The sequence below is a fragment of the Myotis brandtii genome, unplaced genomic scaffold (assembly GCF_000412655.1).
Source record: "Myotis brandtii unplaced genomic scaffold, ASM41265v1 scaffold403, whole genome shotgun sequence".
Lineage (NCBI taxonomy): Eukaryota > Metazoa > Chordata > Mammalia > Chiroptera > Vespertilionidae > Myotis > Myotis brandtii.
In genome coordinates, this window is record NW_005365474.1 from 562,974 (window position 1) to 582,189 (window position 19,216).

The 19,216-nt window shown below is 52.8% G+C and overlaps 1 protein-coding gene across 1 annotated transcript in view; it reads right to left on the reverse strand.

Annotated features, from left to right (window-relative positions):
- Positions 1–1,138: 1,138 nt before the first annotated feature.
- Positions 1,139–19,216, reverse strand: part of CHFR (checkpoint with forkhead and ring finger domains, E3 ubiquitin protein ligase) — a 33,299-nt gene continuing 15,221 nt past the window's right edge. The window contains exons 5-20 of the mRNA XM_005873270.2: positions 17,096–17,195; positions 14,951–15,060; positions 14,098–14,157; positions 13,777–13,983; positions 12,213–12,377; positions 11,765–11,924; positions 10,802–10,956; positions 10,553–10,715; positions 8,362–8,504; positions 6,829–6,945; positions 6,324–6,407; positions 5,747–5,817; positions 4,799–4,886; positions 4,265–4,372; positions 3,565–3,637; positions 1,139–2,331 (exon numbers count right to left, since the gene is read on the reverse strand). Of these exons, the coding sequence (XP_005873332.1) occupies positions 2,289–2,331; positions 3,565–3,637; positions 4,265–4,372; positions 4,799–4,886; positions 5,747–5,817; positions 6,324–6,407; positions 6,829–6,945; positions 8,362–8,504; positions 10,553–10,715; positions 10,802–10,956; positions 11,765–11,924; positions 12,213–12,377; positions 13,777–13,983; positions 14,098–14,157; positions 14,951–15,060; positions 17,096–17,195 (1,847 nt within the window). The 3' untranslated portion in view covers positions 1,139–2,288. The remainder of the gene's footprint in view (positions 2,332–3,564; positions 3,638–4,264; positions 4,373–4,798; positions 4,887–5,746; positions 5,818–6,323; positions 6,408–6,828; positions 6,946–8,361; positions 8,505–10,552; positions 10,716–10,801; positions 10,957–11,764; positions 11,925–12,212; positions 12,378–13,776; positions 13,984–14,097; positions 14,158–14,950; positions 15,061–17,095; positions 17,196–19,216) is intronic.

The following is a 19,216-nucleotide window of genomic DNA, read 5'->3' on the forward strand; positions in this document are numbered from 1 at the left end:
ACAGCCTGTGCGCGCCGCCTTCGTTCCGGAAGAGAGAACAACCTCTTCTCGTCAGCAGCCAGTTCTCCGGCTGCAGGGCCGGCATCGAGCCCACTCACAAGCGGCCCGAAGCGGATTTCAGAATATGAGTTTGCGGCTCTTCCCCGCATAGAGACGCAGTGTCCCGACTTGCAGGACCAACTCCGACCGGAAGCAGGGTGACTGAGCTTCCGGTGGAAGTGGCGTGTCCAAAGCTTTGGCCCCGCCCAATCTGTCAGACTGTGGGCGTGGTCACCCTCCCCGGCGGGGCCCGCTGGGGGCGTGGCTAGCAAAGGCGGAGGCACGACCGCGGGCTCCTAGGTTCCCCAAACCTCCCAGCGCGCCAACAAAATGAATCCTGCTTCAGAGCCTAGCAACGTTTTACTTTAAGCAACACACCATTGTTGGCAAATGGCAGGTTAGGAGGTTTTTTATTTGCCTATGGATATCAAATTGTTCACGCACTCTTTATTAAAGAGACAGTCCTTCCTCCACTCACTTGCTTTGACACATTTGTCAAAAACCGGTTGGCTGCTTGTGTGGGTGTTTCCGGGGTTTCTGCTCTGTTCTGGGATCTCCGAGCCTATCACAGGAGCTTTGCAGAGAGCTGTAATAACCGGAAGTGTATTCTGTCCTTTTTCCTCATTGTTCTAGCTATTCTGGGACTCACGCCCATCATATAAATTTTAGAATAAACTTGTCTGTGTATACAAGTCCTTCCTGGAATTTTGATAGGAATTAGAACAAAACTATAGATCAACTTGGGAAGAACTGGTATCTTTACTATGTTGTCTTCCAGTCCATGAACATGGTATGCCTCTCCATATTAGGTCTCCTTTGTTTTAGGCATGATGTACCAAAAGCACTTACTTCTGCTGCCAAGTGCACACACTTGCAACAAAGACATAACATGGCCTGTGGCTTCAATGTGGACCACTAGCTATGGCTCCTTCAGGTTGAGGGGTCCAAGAAACCCTGTGCCTTTGGGGTGCTCAGCCCTGGGCCTGAGGGCCAGCTTGGGGGAGTCTCCTTACTAGTAAGTAGTAACTAGTGAAGTCTACAGCGCCTGTCCCCGTGATGGTGAGGGGCACATCCTAACTAACAGTAGAACAAACATGAGGAGAGAAACAGACGCGGCTTGTTTATTAGATGTGGGAAGGAGGCCTTCTCTCACACACACTACTGCTTCTCAGTCTGTATCAAGAGCAAGACAACCGTTGTATTCCTGAGAAGCAAAAAGGTTACAAATTTGCAAACAAACATAACAGGTGGTTTTAACAAAAGATAAAAAACTTTTTCTTTTACAAATAACAAAACTTCAAGTATTATTCCAGATGACAGCAAACCCAACTGAGGACAGGGCAAGGACCAGTGGAAAGAAAGGCCCCTCGTGCTCTTGGCAGGAAGAGACTGCTCCAGGGAGGCCGTGGTGCCACCAGGGCTGACCTGCAACTGGCACTTTGGCCACCCATGGCCACGGCCCCACAGGAAGGAATAAGGAACATGGGGACACTGGGTGGGGCCGCAGCTATGCCGAGGGAGCAGCAGCAGGGCCAGCACGTTGCTTCCTCGTGGGCTCCGGGTGGTGGCAACCCAACTGGCCCACGCCTGGAAGGGGGCCGTGCACTGTCAGTGTCCAGGGTTAGCAGTTCTGGACACCTGGTGATGTTTTTATTAATAAAGAGAAACACGTTTATGCTTTCAAATACCATACTATCCCCAATTTTAGTCAATTTGTAAATTATAAATTATATTATTTGTGCTATAGTTTGTGGCATTTTAAATCTTACTAGAAGCATCAACCCTATTAAAACAAAAGCATGTAAGAGCTATGGGTTTCCCACAGGGCACTGCACAGCCTGTAAACCTTTTCCTTAAACAACAGAATGTTTCTGACAAACTGTCCTCTCTCTCTCATGAAACTTCTTGAAGAGAGATGTGCGTTTTAACCATAGTGTGGGGCAGGTGCAGAGCAAACCTGCACATCACCATCTCAGGAGGGGGGACGGCTGGTGGTTATTCTGGCTGAAGCACTCCGGGAGGCCCAAGCTCAGCGGACAGTTGTGCACCCCAGGCCTCCCAGGCCGCTGCTGGGCCTCGCTGAGAGGGTCTCCTCCACAGAAAGTCACACCAGATGCTGGATGCACAGACCCCCAGCATGCCCTGAGGGAAGTGTAAAATGCCCTTAAAATGTTCATATTTAATATTTCCTGAAACACGCTGTCATGGACCCCTGTACTTCCAAGCCATCTTGGTGCATCCTCAAACGCTTAGTTCTTGAACCTCGTCTGTTCACAGATATGATTGAATTTCCTGCAGGCGGAAAGCAGTCAGATTACACACAAAGGCACCAGAGAATTCTTCAAAGAAGCCAATTCTGAAATTGCCCGCTGGACGATCACATGAGAAATTGTGTGCATGGGGGGGCTCACAGCAGCATACATTTAATACTATCACAGAAACTAACCAAAGGAAGCTTTCTTTTCTCCTTTTTAAACTTTAAAATAGAAATTGAAATTTTAGGTAATTTTCTTGGAGAGACTCAAAGCTGCGTGTCCTCAGCATCCCCATGACACTGATGGACACACCCACAGTTTAAAAGTGGAGGTGAGCTTAGCTCTAGCCCGTATGGCTCAGTGAAAAGAGCATCGGCCTGCGGACTGAAGGGTCCCAGGTTTGATTCCGGTCAAGGGCACCTGCCTGGGATGCAGGCTCAATCCCCAGTGTGGGGCATGTGGGAGGCAGCTGATCAATGAGTCTCTCTCATCGTTGATGTTTCTATCTTTCTCTCCTTCTCCCTTCCTCTCTGAAATTAAAAAACATATATATTAAAAAAGAAAAAAGTGGAGGTGAGCTTATTCCTTTAAGAGCCTCGTAGGAAACATCTGTGAGTGACCAATTTAGAGCGAACATAGTCACCTGCTCACACCACCAGCGACAGAACCCAGTGTGCAATGGCACGCACACGAGCCCGTGGCTTGGGAAGGATGGTCTCAGTGACCATGGCCACTGACCTGGAAATGAGTCGGCTGTGCTTACAGGGCTGGAATGTGGAGAACATTTCAATGCAAGTGTTTCATTAAATGAGCTAACAGGAGAGCACAGTTCCCAAATGACAACCCTACTTTGTATACTGCGTAACTAAAGTAGTATATTTATAAGGAGACTAGAGGCCTGGTGCACCAATTCGTGCATGGGTGGGGTCTGGCCAGCCTGCCCCGATCGGGGCTGATTGGGGCCAACTGGACCAGGCAAGCCAGGGGGAGGGGCCGCGGGTGTCTGGCCAGCCTTGCCCCCTGGTTGAATTCCTGGTTGAACTCCTGGTTGAGGGGATAATTTGCATATTAGCCTTTTATTATATAGAATTATATAGGATACTAGCTGGCTAGTTCACAAACATCCCTACAAGCTGAGATAGCAACTTGTCCAAACACTTGAAAACTTCAGTTGGGAGAACAAGGTCTGCCTCCCTTAGGACTGTCAGCCCCCTCCAGCCGTGAGGACCCAAGCGGACACTGCCCCACCCAGTCGCACAGCAGCACTCACATGGCGTGGTGGGCCTTCACCTGAGTGCGGCAGTTGCGACCCCAATAGCAGTCGGGACGGGAAGTCACAGCCACTAGGAGAGAAAACCACAGTGTATAACGTGCCCCACACACACTCAGCCTGGGGGTTCACCTGGAGCTCAGGGGCAGCACTCTGCTGCGCATTCCACTGGTTTCCTCTCCCTGTTCCAGGAAAGGGCAAAATGCTCCCTGAAAACCCACGCAGGAAACGAGGGCACTCCAGCGGTCTCCAGGGTGTTTTGTGCATCTTGTTTTAGAAACCCACACCACCATCTTGTTTTAGAAACCCACACCACAGCCAACACCCAGGGCCTGAGCTAACACCAGGCGGGCGATGGCCCTGACACAGCATGGCACTCAGGCAGCCTCTGCCAAGAATACCAACAAAGCCCTGACCGGTCTGGCTCAGTGGATAGAGCGTCGGCCTGTGGACCGAAGGGTCCCAGGTTCAATTCCAGTCAAGGGCATGTACCTTGGTGTGCAGGAGGCAGCTGATCGATGTTCCTCTCTCATTGATGTTTCTAACTATCCCTCTCCCTTCCTCGCTGTAAAAAATCAATAAAATATATTAAAAAAAAAAAAAGAATACCAACAAAGCCAGACAGAGTTTCTATCTATTATGCCGGAGGGTAGAAGCCACAGAAAACAGAAGTGAGATGGGTGGGGAGAGGGTTCCTTACCTGGCAACTCAGAGGCCGGAATGTTCTGCCGATACTGGTAGGCCAGCTCCCGGAAGCTTCGCAGGCCGCAGCAGTAGCACAGCACGGTGCTGCCTGTGACTCTGTAATCTGGAAGAACACAGCCTCATGCGGGCATGGCCAGACACCAGGAGCATCAGTGTCCACAACAGCAGGACATACGTGGCCAGGCAAACTAGTGGGGAACTAGCGTGCTGATCCATAAAAGGGGAGACAGTGAGCTAGACGTTTGGGAAATAAGAACAAAACCAATCCAGATGCCAATGTATTTCCTTACTGCAAAACAAGTCCACTGGGATTAAAAATTTAAATATTTTTTTAAATCCAAAAAAGTACTGAGAAGGATAAATGTAACTTTTCTCTTGAGTTACTTCCAAGTATGCCACCAAAACCACACGCACATAAGAAAGGGCCTGTAACTTTGAGTGCCCACAGCAAACATCACAAAGGAAACCATGCAAGGAAGGTGAGAGCCAGGGACCATGGACAGCGCCAATGTTCTCCAGAGGAGCTTACCAGACAGTAGGAACACACCCCTCTGCAGAGCCACCAGGCTCTCAGTCAGCACATTCTTCCACGTCAAACCCCTGGCTGCCAGGTAGTTCTATGATAGCAAAACAAGGGGAACAGGAAAAACAGGAGCTTGGACAAGAGAGTAAATGGTTGTAAAGGCCCTCAAAGGTGGGTAAATAAAGCCAAAAAGGAACTGTGGCAGGTCTTTGCAGAGGGCAGCCACCGCCTTTCTGGGGCCTGCTTCCAAGACCATGGCTTAGAACAGCCAGGAGAGCCGGGCACCAGGCCACCGGCCCAATATGGCATCACGCTCACAAACCAGTGCACAGGATGCATGTCCAGATGCTCCTTCAAAGCCTCAGCAGGCAGCCGGCTCCCAAACCGCCAGTGCAGTCACACACACTCTACCCCTCTGCAGGGCGTGCCCAGCACAGGAGTGTGAGCCACCAACCTTGGCCGGAGCCACTGCAGGGTAGCGACCGGCCCGTGAGCAGGGGACCAGAAAGCTGAGGGTCTGGGTCTGCACTCTGCCCTTCACATGCGGAGCTGCTCAGCTCCTGCCATGCAAACCCACATGAAGGGCCACGTGCACATCCACCCAGGACAGAGGTGCTCAGGGGCGTGCGTGCAGGTGAGAAGGTCGCAGTACTACAGGGGATGCTGCAGGGAAATGGGGTGAAGCTAAGTCCGTGGCGAGGGACTGATGTGCACACTGCAATTCTAAGAGCCGGGCTCGCCTCCTATGAGCAGGAGTGGAGCCATGGAAGCAGTTGCTGTGGAGTCATGGCATGATGGGCAGGAAGGACACGCCTGGTTTTTGGAATATGGGGGAACAGACATATACCAACAGGGTGCTGAGAGTCAGTGGTGGCGTGAGTCAGAAAACGCAGTTATTGCAGTAACTGAGAAAGTTCTGGGGAGGCCTCCTCGGCCCTGGCCTGACCCACGAACCTTCAGGATGTCGGACTCGTAGTTGTTATTGTTCAGCACCCCGTCCAGACACCTGTCGCCCAGGTGGAGTTCTGTCAGGTGGAGGGAAGCAATGTTACCCATTTTATAGACGTTTCACCCAACAGCTAAGATAACCATGTTTCCTTCACCACAGAGTCTACAGAGAACAAAAAGCTCCACAACAAAATATAACTTTACACCGAGAACACGTGCAATGACTTCCGTTCCCTCCCTCCGGACGTGCCAGCTCTCCAAGTCCCTCAGCGCCTGGGCTGCCGTCACAGGTCTGAAGGCGGTAGCCAGGCTGTGCCTCTTCAGGGGTGGGGATCCTTGTGCATACACAAGCTTCCTGGCTTTGAACTCAGGATCCCCCGAATTCTCCTGTTATTGCTTGATGCTAAGCTAATACTTTTTAATGGCAAACCCATGCAGCGTTCAGGAAAAGGTAATTAATTTGTGGTGACCTACAGTGGCTTTCTCCTCCTCTGGCACACAACAGGCCATGCCACCCTGTCCCGCCCTCACGTGCACCAAGAGAACATGCGGGGCTGAAGCGACCAGCTGAGAGCAGCGTTACCACAGAAGGGGGCCAGGCAGCCGAGGCAGCCGGTCCGGGCGCAGCCCCAGTACAGGTGACAGAAAGGCTGCAGGCAGACGGCACCTGTGGGAACAGCATAGTCACCAGGCAGGACACCTCAGTGAGGAACCAAGGCAAAGGGCCATCAAGTAAACAACAAACTCGACATCACAGCAACCCCCAAACTCTACATCAAAGCATCGTATTTATCTACCAGATGTAAGTGACGCTGACAGAATGACTGTGGCCCTGATGGGGGACAGAAGTATGATGCAGTCTCCAGAAAGAGAACCGAACACGGAAACGCGGTGTGTGGTGGGAACGGCCTCACCAATGTGGGAAAGGCCGCACAGGGACAGGACTTTGCAATGGAACACAGAACTGCGTGCTCACTTCCCACCACACACAAGCGTCAATCATGCTTGGAATCCTGAGCCTGAAGGACACACAGGCAAGGCTTTGCGGTGGGAGGTCACTCAGACAAACACACACACCCCGTACTCACACTGCTGGGGGGCGATGCGGGGGTCCTGCTCACGCTCTGCCCTCCGGTCGGGCATGGGCTGGAAGCAGCAGGTGCATATGGCGTGGCTTCCTTGCAGGGTGCACACGTAATCCTGGGCTGCAGAACAGACAGGATGTTCAAGCCAGGGTGTCGGGACACAGGCAGAGGGAGCTGATCAGAAAACATCTAGAGGGGTGGCTACAAAGTGCACACGAGGACAGACAGACCTACACGAACACCCAGGGAGAAGTCAGACCTATTCTCAACAGCAACTGACAGTCTACCACTGAAACGAAGGAGTCTAAATAGACTGAAAACAACCAAAGTTATTGTTTGGTTCAGTGGCTATTCCAAGATTTCAAAGATCATGAAAGTTTTCTGCCATTTCCTCTAAAGAAAGGTCAACCTACAGAGCACACACCATAAAACAATAAAGTGGGTTTTATATTTAATCTCAGCATCCTCCAAATAAACGAACAACAGGCCTGGCAGCAAAACGGCTGACCTGCACCAGACACTGTATGCACGTGCCCCAGCCGGCCATGCAGCGCCCACGGGCTCTGAGCATGCACACTTGCTCCAGGCCCTGTCCCGATGGGGACTTCCGTCTTTATTTTGTCACCTGGTGAGTGGCAGTCAGCAGGTAACCGAGCACTGCACTGTCCATCCCTGTGCACGTGGCCTACCCTACGGGAAGTCACCAAGAGCCACGGCATGGCATTGTGGTAGCTGGTTAAGAATGTGGCTCTGGCCCTAACCGGTTTGGCTCAGTGGATAGAGCATTGGTCTGCGGACTGAAGGGTCCCAGGTTTGATTCCGGTCAAGGGCATGTACTTTGGTTGTGGGCGCATCCTCAGTAGGGGTGTGCAGGAGGCAGCTGATCAATGTTTCTCATCAATGTTTCTAACTCTCTATCCCTCTCCCTTTCTCTTTGTAAAAAAATCAATAAAATATATTTTTTAAAAAAAAGAGAGAATGTGGCTCTGGCCCTGGCCAGTGTTGTTCAGTTGTTGGAGTGTCTACACTCCAAAGGGTTGCGGGTTCAATTCCTGATCAGGGGCATGTATCTGGGTTGCAGGTTCAATCCCTGGCCCTGTTTGGGGTCACAACCCACAGATTCCTTGTGTCCACGCTCCCTTTCTGGATGCCCAGGGCCCCTCCACTGGAACCAGGCAGTGGGTAGACAGGGCTCAGGGTGGCTCTGGGAACACCACGGCCCATTGCTGGGAAGAGGCCAGTCTCTCACTGGAAGGGCCCATGTGTGATGCCCATTTGGCTTTGGCAAGCTACACTGGGAACACCAGCTGTCAAGCAGTGGCTGTGGGGGGGCGAGTGTGAGAATTAGGACTGAATCCCCAGGAGTGTCCAGGAGCAGAGGCCCAAAACAGATATGAGAAGCAGCAAGCTACTGCTATGAGAGGGGTGGGACCACCAGAGGCAGAGGACAGGAGAGCAGAGAGGAATCAGCAGAAATGCAGCCGCATCCCAAGTGGTCGTAGCAGAGCCACAGCACAGAGGGCACGGCTGTCTCACCTGTCGTGACGCTGGCAGAGGTCGATGGTGTGTCACCAGAGGCCTGTGGTGGCCCCTGCTCGCTGCCTGGCCCTGAGCAGAGCAGGGGCAGCCCCATCTGCCTTCGGTACTCAGGGCACTGTCTGCACACAATGCACGGCTGGCTGCAAGGGGAGCACACAGACCTGAACTTGGGCTAGGGAACAGCCGCGCTCAGGGGTGGGGGAGGTGGTGATGGAAAAGGCCAGATCCCCGGGCCTGGCAGTGCCCTCTCTGTTCTTGGGCCTCATAACCACCTCAGGCTCAGCCCTGTAGCATCTGCTATGGCCCAGTGAGTGCTCCGTGGTGAGCACCCCACTGTCCTTGCTCACCCCAGAGCAGCAGCAATCAGAAGGCTCTGCTCTCTGCCACCTCCCAGCTCCCTTTCCTGTACGGTTTCCAGAGCCCCTGCTCCTGGGTCCTGAGGCATCGTTGGCCCACCCCTCGCTTTGCAAGATGTCCCAGGGGCACGGCCACTCAGTCCCCACAAGGAACAGGACGCGCTCTCCAAGGTTCGATGCTGGGCGAGCTGGGTACCGCATTCAGAGGCGCTCTCAGGCCCGCCAGGGTACGCAGGACTGTCACCCTGGCCACCCAGGAAATGTCTGCACATCGTGAAAATCAGAGCAAAGGCACCATGGGTGAGCACTGTGTCCTCAGGAGCCTTCCCAGTGGCCAGGAGGAGCCCTGCACCACCTGACCTCCTGCAGTGCAGCTGAGCTTCCACACGGCGGGCAGTGAGAACCACCCACGAATGACGCACAGGGACCCCTGATTGCAGCCTGAAAACGCCTCCCTGGGCTGCACCAATGGTGGGAACCAACGAGGGAAGAATGGGTCAGACCCGACTAGAAAAAACACAAGCCTTGAGAAGAGGCTCAACCTCGTTCACTGGGAGCACCCCCGGACCTCTCTGTGGGGCATTTGAGGACGCCCCTGTCAGAGCCCAGCGAGGCCCCCCCGCTCAGACTCAAGCCTAACTGGCCCCCTTCCACCTGCTCCTCGCCGGGAAATGACGGGACACGAGCACGAAACTACTAGGGCAGGAACCACTGCAGCACTGCTCCTGCGTCAGAACATCACAAGACCACACAGTCGGAGGCACGGTCGAGTCACGTGCTCCTAGTCACTTCTAAGTGCAGCCCATCCTACTTTGCTAAGAAAGTGTTCGTGACACACATATGAATGACCAGATGGATAAACAAGGTGTTTGCACTAAAGTAATTTTTGGTTTTCTTTTTGCTTGATTGTTATTTGTGAAGTTTTGTGAAAAGAAATGATGAAAAAAAATTGGGGTGGTATTGCTGTCTTTTTAAATACCATGACCTGATGTAAAAATTCAGACCCTGGCCTTCTGAGCCAGGAGCCGCAGCATCCTACAGCAGGTAAAACACAGTCTCCCAGAATGGCATCGTCCTGCCTGGCCAGGTGGCTCAGCTGGCTGGGTGTCATCTGATGCACCAACAGGCCGCCAGTTCAATTCCTAGTCGGGGCCAGGCCTGGGCTGTGGGCTCGATCCCCAGTGCGGGGGGCTTGCACGAAGCAGCTAATCCATGTTTCTCCCTCTCCCCTCTTCTCTCTCTAAAAGCAATAAACTTTTCTTTAAAAGAACAAAAACCAAAACTGCAACCTCTTGGCCAGAGACCGGGGCGATTCTGCATTAACATCCTGACAAACGATCCACCTTGGAACGTACGCTGTAGACCTCATGGTCCTGGACAAGCTACAGAGACGTGTGCTTCCGTGGGACAGGGAACATGTTCAACCCGACTGTCACGGCCGGTGAGCCGATGTGTGAGGAGAAGCCAGCAAGTGGAAGGGTAGGGCCACTGTGGCCATCATCTCACAGAGCTCAACCATGCCGTACACTTTAAACGTACAGAGTGCTGCACGTCAATCACATCTCAAAAAGCTGGAAACAGGTACAGGCAAGCCACAAACAAACAGAATGCTCCATGTATACTTGGGAAAAAGGAAGGTGCTGAAGGAGACGGGGCAGCCGATGCCCCTCCCAGTCACGGAGCCGGAGCTGCTCTCAGTGCCCGCCACTCCCTGCCACACTCAAGCCAGGAAGTCACTATCCAAAGTCCCAGGCAGGAAGCGAGCTCAGAACAGCAGGGAGATGACCGCTCAGGGCAGAGCCCGCCCCACTCCCTGCCAGGTGCAGGCTCACCTAACATCCGAGGATTCGCTGTCCACATCTGACAGGTCCAGCAGGTCCTCCGAACTGCCCTCCTCGTCCGAGAAAGACCTCCTGACTTTGGGCTGCAGCATGTCCTGAGTGATCTTGTTCCTGGTGGCCATGCTCCGCACATCTTCCTCGCTGCGACTCTTGTCTGGAATTCAAAGGACACAGCTCTGCTGGCAGGCGGGCTCTGGGGACACACCCTGGTCTCCAGAAGCTGGCGGCTGCCCCACTTGCCTGGGTGCTGGAGAAGGTAGGCCTCCACCAGGTTGTTGAGGATGTGGTTTTTACAGATCCGCTCGACCGGGCAGCGGCACGTGGGGCACAGCGTGGAGCGCTCCATCCAGCCCGAGTAGCAGGCCGCACAGAAGGTGTGCATGCAGGGCTGCAGGCTGAGCATGAGGACAGGTCTTCAGACGCCTGCAGAGCACTTGCAGGTGGAGCGTCTGCCCACCCCCCACAACAGCCCCGTCCCCAGGGCACGGCCTGCCGGGAGCATCAGAAGCTGGGATGTCCGGTCACGCACGCTGCCTCTTTCCCCAGAGGAGGTGGCCTTGCTCAGGCTGAGGGTCAGTGCAGAACAGAAAAGCGAGCACACCCCCAGCCCCCGGGCTCTCGTCTCAGCAGGGCCTGGAGCCTATGCTGCGTGCTGCCCACAGCTGGCAGATCTGCAACTTCTGTTAGTGACTGGGATTGCGCCTGACTCCCACATACCACCTGAGAAACGGTCCCCCCGTGAAAACACAGTGTTCAACCTAAGCTACTCTCACTCGGTCCTTGTTAATGAAAAGAAACGAGAGGCCGTGTGGCTGTTCTGACCCAGGGGGTTCCGAGAACACACTGTGACTTCAGGAACTGGAGACTCGGAGACACCAGGCACAAAGGTCTGCGTTTAAGCGGAAACTCGGACAAGTTAACTCTTCCCTGAAGCAAAGCAAGGAGCAAGGGTTCTCCGGAAGCCACGCCTGGGACCTTCCTTCTATGTTAGCTATATGTTTCCTTAGCCAGGTACAGTTCACCTGGTCTACATCTGAGGTGGACAACCACTTAGGTAGACATGACCGTGTCAGCCAAGGCCACCGCCACATTAGTCTGTAGCCTTGGCCACTGGGGCCAGGTTTTCAGCTTGTTGCCGTGGACCCGACCCCAAATGCGACCCAGGGCTTGCTTCCTCCTCGGCCCAGCCCCACGTGCGCACACCTCACGCAGTCATGCAGCAGGTCCTGGCAGATGATGCACGTGAGCGTCTCCTCCATCTTGTCAGGCTTCTCGGCCGCAGCTCTGACCTCCTCGAGGGCGCTGTGGGTGTCCCTACCCTGGTCAGCGACCAGCAAATGCAGTTTCAGGTTGGGCTCCCCATCTGCAAAAGAAAGGGACACACTGTGACCGTCACAGCAAGGAGGAAACAGGCGTGCTCTTGTTTTACGAGTGTTAACCTGCAGGCAGAACAGTCCTTGCCAGCGTTTGAAGGGCATTTTTAACCAGGCCCTTATGTCTCACATTGCAGTACACTCAAGTTTTGCTTTAGAAGAACAGTTCATGACGTAAAGAAGATGTTCAGGAGACATGGCTAAGAGTGAAGGCCCAACTGTCCAGCAGCAGCTGTGTCCAATATCATTTCTATATAAACAAACCGTGAGACTCTCACCTCCTCTCATTCTCTTCGTAATGGGCTCCAGGCCCTCGGGATCCTGCGGTTCCGATGGAGGAAAGGATGCTCCTTCTCTGGGGACAACTGACTGGATACTGGAGGGCTCCTCACTTGTCACAGGTACACCACATCCTTTCGGGGAGACGCTGGCACCTCTGGCAGCTGTGGAGAGACAAGTAGGAAGCATTCTGATCCACCCCCTCGGAATGTCACTGTGCTTGTGGAGCTGGGCACACAGCACATCCCCAGGGAGAAACGCAGACACCTGTGACAGCGATCAGCCTTGGACGTTTCGTCTCACCGGGGCCAATCCTCATGCTAGTCACCACGTAACCCACACTGCTGACACAGGCTCACGTAGAGACCTTGCAGAAGAGGGTGTAAGAGGAAGACCAGGCAAGTAGGGATGGAGTGAGAACTATTCCCCAAGGTGACAAAGAAAACAGGGAGAAAGCTGACTCCTGGGGAAAGTACTGTCTTCAAAAGAAAGAAGCAGAGTCATAAGTTGAAATGAATTTGACAGAAAGGTAAAAAATCTTTCCAATAACCTTTATCTAGTAAAGACCTTGTTTATGGTGTTATATTACAATACATATCTAGTCTGTAATATTCAAATGGTTTAAGTGTTGTCATTTTGGGGAAAAACGGGCCTATTGCAGCTGAAAGAAAAAAGTTAGAATTGTTTTGGGAACCAATTATCTCGTGCACCAAGGGAAGGAAAGGGGCAGCTCCCGGGCCGGTCCTGGCTCCGATTCTCACTCGGGCCTCCATGCTCAGTCAGGCTTCTCACTCAAGAAGGAAGACTATGATGATGCTCATGGTGAGAATTAACAGAAGTGCTTGGCACCCACCCCACATTTAGCAGGAGCCTTGGAAGTATTTACTGCAGTTACTTTGCTAGTATACGCTTAGGTACCCAAATAGGAAAATTTCCCCAAGTTTACACAATTCCATCTGAACAATTTGCTTACAGAAAAGCTAATTCTAAAGATCATGTGGAAGAAAACACGGAAGAATAGCTACAAATATTAATATGTATAGTGTGGTGCAATGTAGGAAATCAATGTGTAATTACACATCACACTGCAGCGAGATAGTCTGCATTTCCTCTAGAAACCAGGGAGGTAAGGAATTCATGTGTCAGGACCAAAATAAGTAAAACTGGTTTGAAATAATATGCTGCTCGAGAAGAGTCTTGGAAACACGATGCTCACCGAAAGGAACCAGAAACAAAGGCCACATAGTGTGGGGTCCTGTTTACATGAACCATCCAGAGGCAAATCCAGAGACCGATGCAGACGAGTAGTTGCCAGGTGATTTGATGGAATGTGAACTATATCCCAATAGAACTGCACAAAGCACCATGGCACCATGGTCTCTGACCTCAGCATTTCTCCTGGGGCTGGAACGAGAATATTTCTTGCCCAGAAACCTTACTGCCGAGAGCCTGGTGCCTGCTGCCCCTCAGAGTTCCTCAGTGGCCGTACCTGCCTCAGAACAACATCAGCCAGGATGAGTAAACAGAACCAATTGGAGCTACCTCCCAAGACCCCCGTCTCACCAGGGCTGGAGGCTGGCACTTGCCCTGCGGGGGGCTCCATGGAAGAGGCAAAGGCTGCAGGGAAGAGGTCCGACGTGGATGTCGATGGCTGTGGTTCCTCGAAGAACGCCTGAGTGGTGGGCGACGACGGCAGGCCCTGGGGCTGGTCCCCTCGCCCGGCACCTGAGGTATCTTTGGTCGCGTGGAACAGGTTTTCCTTTTTGGCTTCTGTAAGCACAAGAGCAGCAGCAGGAGTCGTCAGGGCTCGCAGCACCGCTGCTGTCCAGGCCAGCGGGTGGAGCGGCTCCTCACACGCCAGTCCCCTGCTGTGATCGCACTCACCCGAGGATTCCTGCGCCACGCCTTGCTTTTCCTGTAACGCCTCGTAGCGGTACGCCACGTCTGGAAGGAATTAGCCCGGTCAGAGCAGGGTCGGCCGTGCACCAAGCCAAGCTCATTCTTCTCTTCTCTTCCCTCCAGCCACTTTGTCCTGCTGACCATCTGACTATTCGGCCACTAACAACGTTCACCAGTTACAGGGTTTACAAAGCAAATGACCCAAAACATCTGAACCAACTTTAAGCCTCAGGAGAACATGTCTGGAGTCAGGAGGCCGACAAAGGGAGGCACGGCACCGGCAGAGCCAAGAACCTCTGCCTTCCTGTCCCTTCTGTGTGGCCAGGGGCCGGCCCTTCTCTCTGTTTCGGGAAAAACCTTCGAAAGATTCCTCCCCTCTCCTTGCCCAATATCATGCTTCCTCCACAGACACAGACGCTCCGAGCTGAAAAGGCCTAGTGGAGCCGTCGGAGCGCTGCTCTCTCCTGTACAGTCTCCAAAATCTCCACCCGGGACCTCCACCCCCTGCTCTTGGGTCTTATTCCCCCAACGCAGATTTCCTTTATTCTGCACCTAACCCAGCCCCACTCCCTTCTCCGTGGCTGCCACGGAGGTTCACAGTCATGACCACACTGGTCTGTTTTGAAGAAGGCCAGGGGCTCAGACGGCAAGGTCAACTCTCCCAATCTTGAACAGACACTACCCTCACCAAGAACCTCCATAAACAGGAAAGAGCTAACACGAATGCTCCTACAGGAAAAGTCTGCTTCAACAGACTCTTTCCGCGAAGCATCCCGGCTACGGCAGGACGTCCCCACCGCACAGCACGCAGGTGTCCACCCAGCGGGCTCCCTCTTACTGTGCTCCGGCTCATTCTTCCTGTGCACCACGTAGATGACATCGCCCGTCTGCAAAGGACAGGTCTGCTTCTTCACCACCTTCAGCGCGTTAATCACCGTGCCATTGGTGCTGCGGAGACAACAAGGTGCAATTCATCCTGCCTAACATCACTGGACGCTGAACATCTCCTGTTCTACCACCATAAGGAAGCAGGTCATCCTACCCCTTGGATACGTGCACCCCTATGCTCACTGCAGCAGCATTCACAACAGCCACGATGTGCAAGTGCCCCACGTGCCCATCGACAGATGACGGGATAAAGAACAAGTGGTGTGTGTATACAATGGAATGTGACTTGGCTGCAAAATAGAATGAAATATTGCCATTTGCAACAACGCGGATGGACCTGTGCTGAGTGAAGTAAGTCAGACAGAGAAAGACAAATACCATGATCTCACTTACAGGCAGAATCTAAAAAACAAAACAGAACAGAGTTACTAGAGTGGGGAGGGGCTGAAGGGCCAGTTGAAATAGGTGAAGGGGATTAAGAGGTACAAACTTCCACCTGTAAAGGAGATGAGTCATGGGATGGGATGTACAGCACAGGGAATCCAGTCAACACTACTGTGATAGCTGTGTAAGGTGACAGCTGGTGGCCAGACTTATCACGGATCATTTCATCATGTACATAAACACTGAATCGCTAAGATGTACACCTGAAACTAATGCAATACTGTGTCCATTATATGTCAATAAAAAATTAGCACGTTGAAAATGGTCCAACACTCAGAGGAACGATGTAAACATTTAAGGAGGCAGAGACGCAAGTGCCACCTTACAATTCCCTCGAGGAAAATGTCCCCTTACTGCAGCCCAACCAGCAGCCAGTCAGTCTGGTCAAGTGTTTAGCGTCTCTGCTGCTCAGGGCCTCTTTCCTCCACTTGCCTCCTGGTGGAGCCTGGACGTGCGCCAGCAGCTCTGGGCTTTGATTTCCAGTTTCCCACCTGCCTGTGCACTTAGCTCTGTCCACAGACCAGCCCCTCCCTCCTGCAGCCACGACCTAAGTCAGCTCATTAGCGGGCTGTCTACTGGAGAAGGCGGGGCCCTGCAGTCAGGGTCACTCCATGCGGTCAGGACACACTGCTGGTGGGAGAGGGCCAGTTGGCAGGGACAGACAGAGAGGAAGCGCTTCCCCGAGGACTCCTGAGTGCAGACCTGACAGGAGAGAAGGCCGCACCACAAGCCATACAGCAGACAGTGCGGGCTGTGTGGTCACGCAGTCTCCATCCCCATTACTCAGCTCTGCCACTGCTGTGTGAAAACAGCCACACACAGCACGTCACTGGAGGGCTGTGCTACGGCCCAGGAAAACTTCCCTTAGAAAACCTGGCGGCACAGTCACAAAACTGCCAGCGCCTCCACTGCTGAGCTTCTCCTCATGCTGCACGCTCAGCTCTCCCTAAGCAAACCACCTGCTTTCACTCTGCTGCTTACCCCCCTGGTGGGACGACATCCCACCGCTCTCAGGCTACAGCATGGCCATCGGGCCTTCCTGCTCTCATCTCCGGTCCAGATCTGCACCCCCCACTCACTCGGACTGTGCAGAGCACCCCCGGTCCCTCCAGACTTCACCAAGGAACACAGCGGCTCTGAGAGCTGGAAAAGGCAGGGAAGGGATTCTCCCCTGGAACCGGCAGGAGCCAGCCCTGCCTACACCTTGACTGTAGTCCAGTCAGACAGGAGTTGAACTCGGACTCCAGAACTACAAGATCATGGATTTGTGCTGCTCTAAGCCACTAAGTTTATAGTCATTTGTTACAGCAGCCACAGGAAGCTAATACCTCACACAGCCCATGCAGGAGAGCCAGGACCGACGCAGGCGGGTGGCTGTGGAGGCAGCATGGTCACTGTGATGAGACGCAGAACCCCACCTGCCCCTAGGACCAGAGGGACAAGAGTGCCAGGCTTCCCAATGAAAGCCAGTTCCTAGTCTTTTGTCCCTGAAACCGTCAGTTACCAAGGAAGCGCACTTCCTGAGACCCTGAGGCCTGGCCAACCACCATGGTAAAGAACACCAACTCTCATTCCCTCTCCAGTCACTGGCTTCCAGTCAGGTTCCGGAAGCTACGAGACGAAAAGGAACAGCAGCTCAGAAAGAGCTTACCTGGTATCTTCCAGCAGCACCTGACCAGATTTCTCGTCCCAAATAATTTTACAGTGATCTCCAGAGACCAGCTTATTGCCAGGAAACGAAAGGTCGCAACCTAAAACACAGAAGGAGACCCCTCAATATGACTGTGGGTACCATGCACAATACTGCGCTTTGCTGAACCACAGAGAGCAGGTTTGCATGTGGGTGGAAATCAGGGCCCACGGTGTCCGCACTTCAGGAGACAACGCCCAATCAGGAAGCTGCAAAGAAAAAGTTCCAAAGGATTTAAGTGTTAATCTCCAATGCAGAGGGAGGGACGTGTCCTGAACCTCCCCCATTGTCCATTAGGGGACAGGACACCCTATCAACACCTCCAGTGAAACAGCAACAGCTTCTGGGTGAGAGTTTTACAACACACACATATGTAGCTGGCCTGATATTAAAAAATACCAAGGGGTTTAGTTATGTAATTCTTCAGTATTCTAACTTAGTCTTTAATTTCTTCTCTGCATAACCTAAGTTTCACAAACCATACAAAAGTGAAGCAATGGCAAAGGGTCACATAAGATATGACTGAGAAAATGACCATAGGCACACATACATGTTTAAGAAAATTAAAAACAGCCCTAGCTAGTGTGGCTCAGTGAATAGAGCGTCAGCCTGCGAACTGAAGGGTTCTGAGTTTGATTCCAATCAAGGGCACATGCCCGGGTTGTGGACTCATCCCCACTAGGGGGCATGCAGGAGGCAGCCGATCAATGATTCTAACACTCTCCTTCTCCCTTCCTTTCTGAAATAAAAAAAATGTATATTTAAAGAAAAGGAAATTAAAAACAGAAGGGATGCAGCTATATCCTCATTAAATGCAAAGAGAAAAATCCTCAAATGCTTTGTTCTGTCCTAAATCTAAAGAATAAAAACTTCCAGTACAGCAACTTTAGGTGTTGCTGGAAAGGTTAATACATTCACTAGAAGGACTTCTATTAGGAAGCAGATTAACTCAACAACACGTTTTTGCTCCTTGTATTAACATGTAAAGTGACTCTGTGATACTGCGTTATAATAACAATGGCTCACATTCAGTGCCAGCTTTAAGGCAGGCCCCTCCAAAGCACCCCACACCGGCGATCTCATCTAACCTCTTGGGGGGACTGTGAAGTGGGCAGGAAGGCACAGCAAATCGGAGGTGGGGGGGTTGGGGGGGGGTGCCAGGCGGAACCTCGGCAGTTTCTCTCTAGGGCTCTGGTCTTCACCAAACTTCCAATAACATCAATTAAGACAATTAGTTTGTTTTTCAAAAGTTTCTAATGACATGTAGGCACTTCCAAAGTTGTAAAAAAATTAACTTGATCTTGGGATTTAAGACGACCAAAAAGAACCCCACAAAACAACCCAAAACAAAAACAGCTGCACGTCCATCATGAGGGATAAAATGAAACCAAAAACACATGCTTTTAAACAGTAGTCTTTCTCATTCCCTCTTTTTAAAAGTATACAGTCAGAGCGATCATTTATTTTCAGGCAAACTAAGTGTTTGTGTTTTGTTTTGCTTTCTGCCTGATCAGTGCATTTCTCGAGTCAATGACGCGATGGATGGTGGGCAGGCCCGCAGGGCAGGAAGCGGCGGGCCGGGCACCTTCTCTCTCGGCAGCTGCGGGACTGGGGCTTCCCCGGTCCCTGGGCCAACACGTGCTTCAGGGGCCTCGGCACCAGGGAAGCCCAAGTCCGGCGCGGGGGCTTGAGCTCTTTCTGAGGAGGAGGCCCGCAGCGACCCCCTCCCGGCAGCGCTGCCTTAGCCGCGTCTCACCCGCGCGGTCCATTTCCACGCTATCACCGGGCTGTTCTCTGGCTCCCGGGGCTCTGGGACCCTCGGGTTGAGCGCGCTGTTTAAACCCGAGCTCTGCCTTTCCGGCCGCCGCCCCCACCGGTGCCTCAGCACCGAGGTCGGACGGGGTGCTCCGGGCAGTAATAGTAACGGGGCTGGGCAACTGCACGCGGGGACGAGTCGATCGCCTCCCCCACGAAGGCGTCCCCGGGTTAAGCAATCGGCGGAGCACTCGGCAGTGGCGGGCGCACCCCAGTGAGTAAATAAATGGCCGCTCTCACGGGAAAAGCTGGTCCGCACGGCGCCCC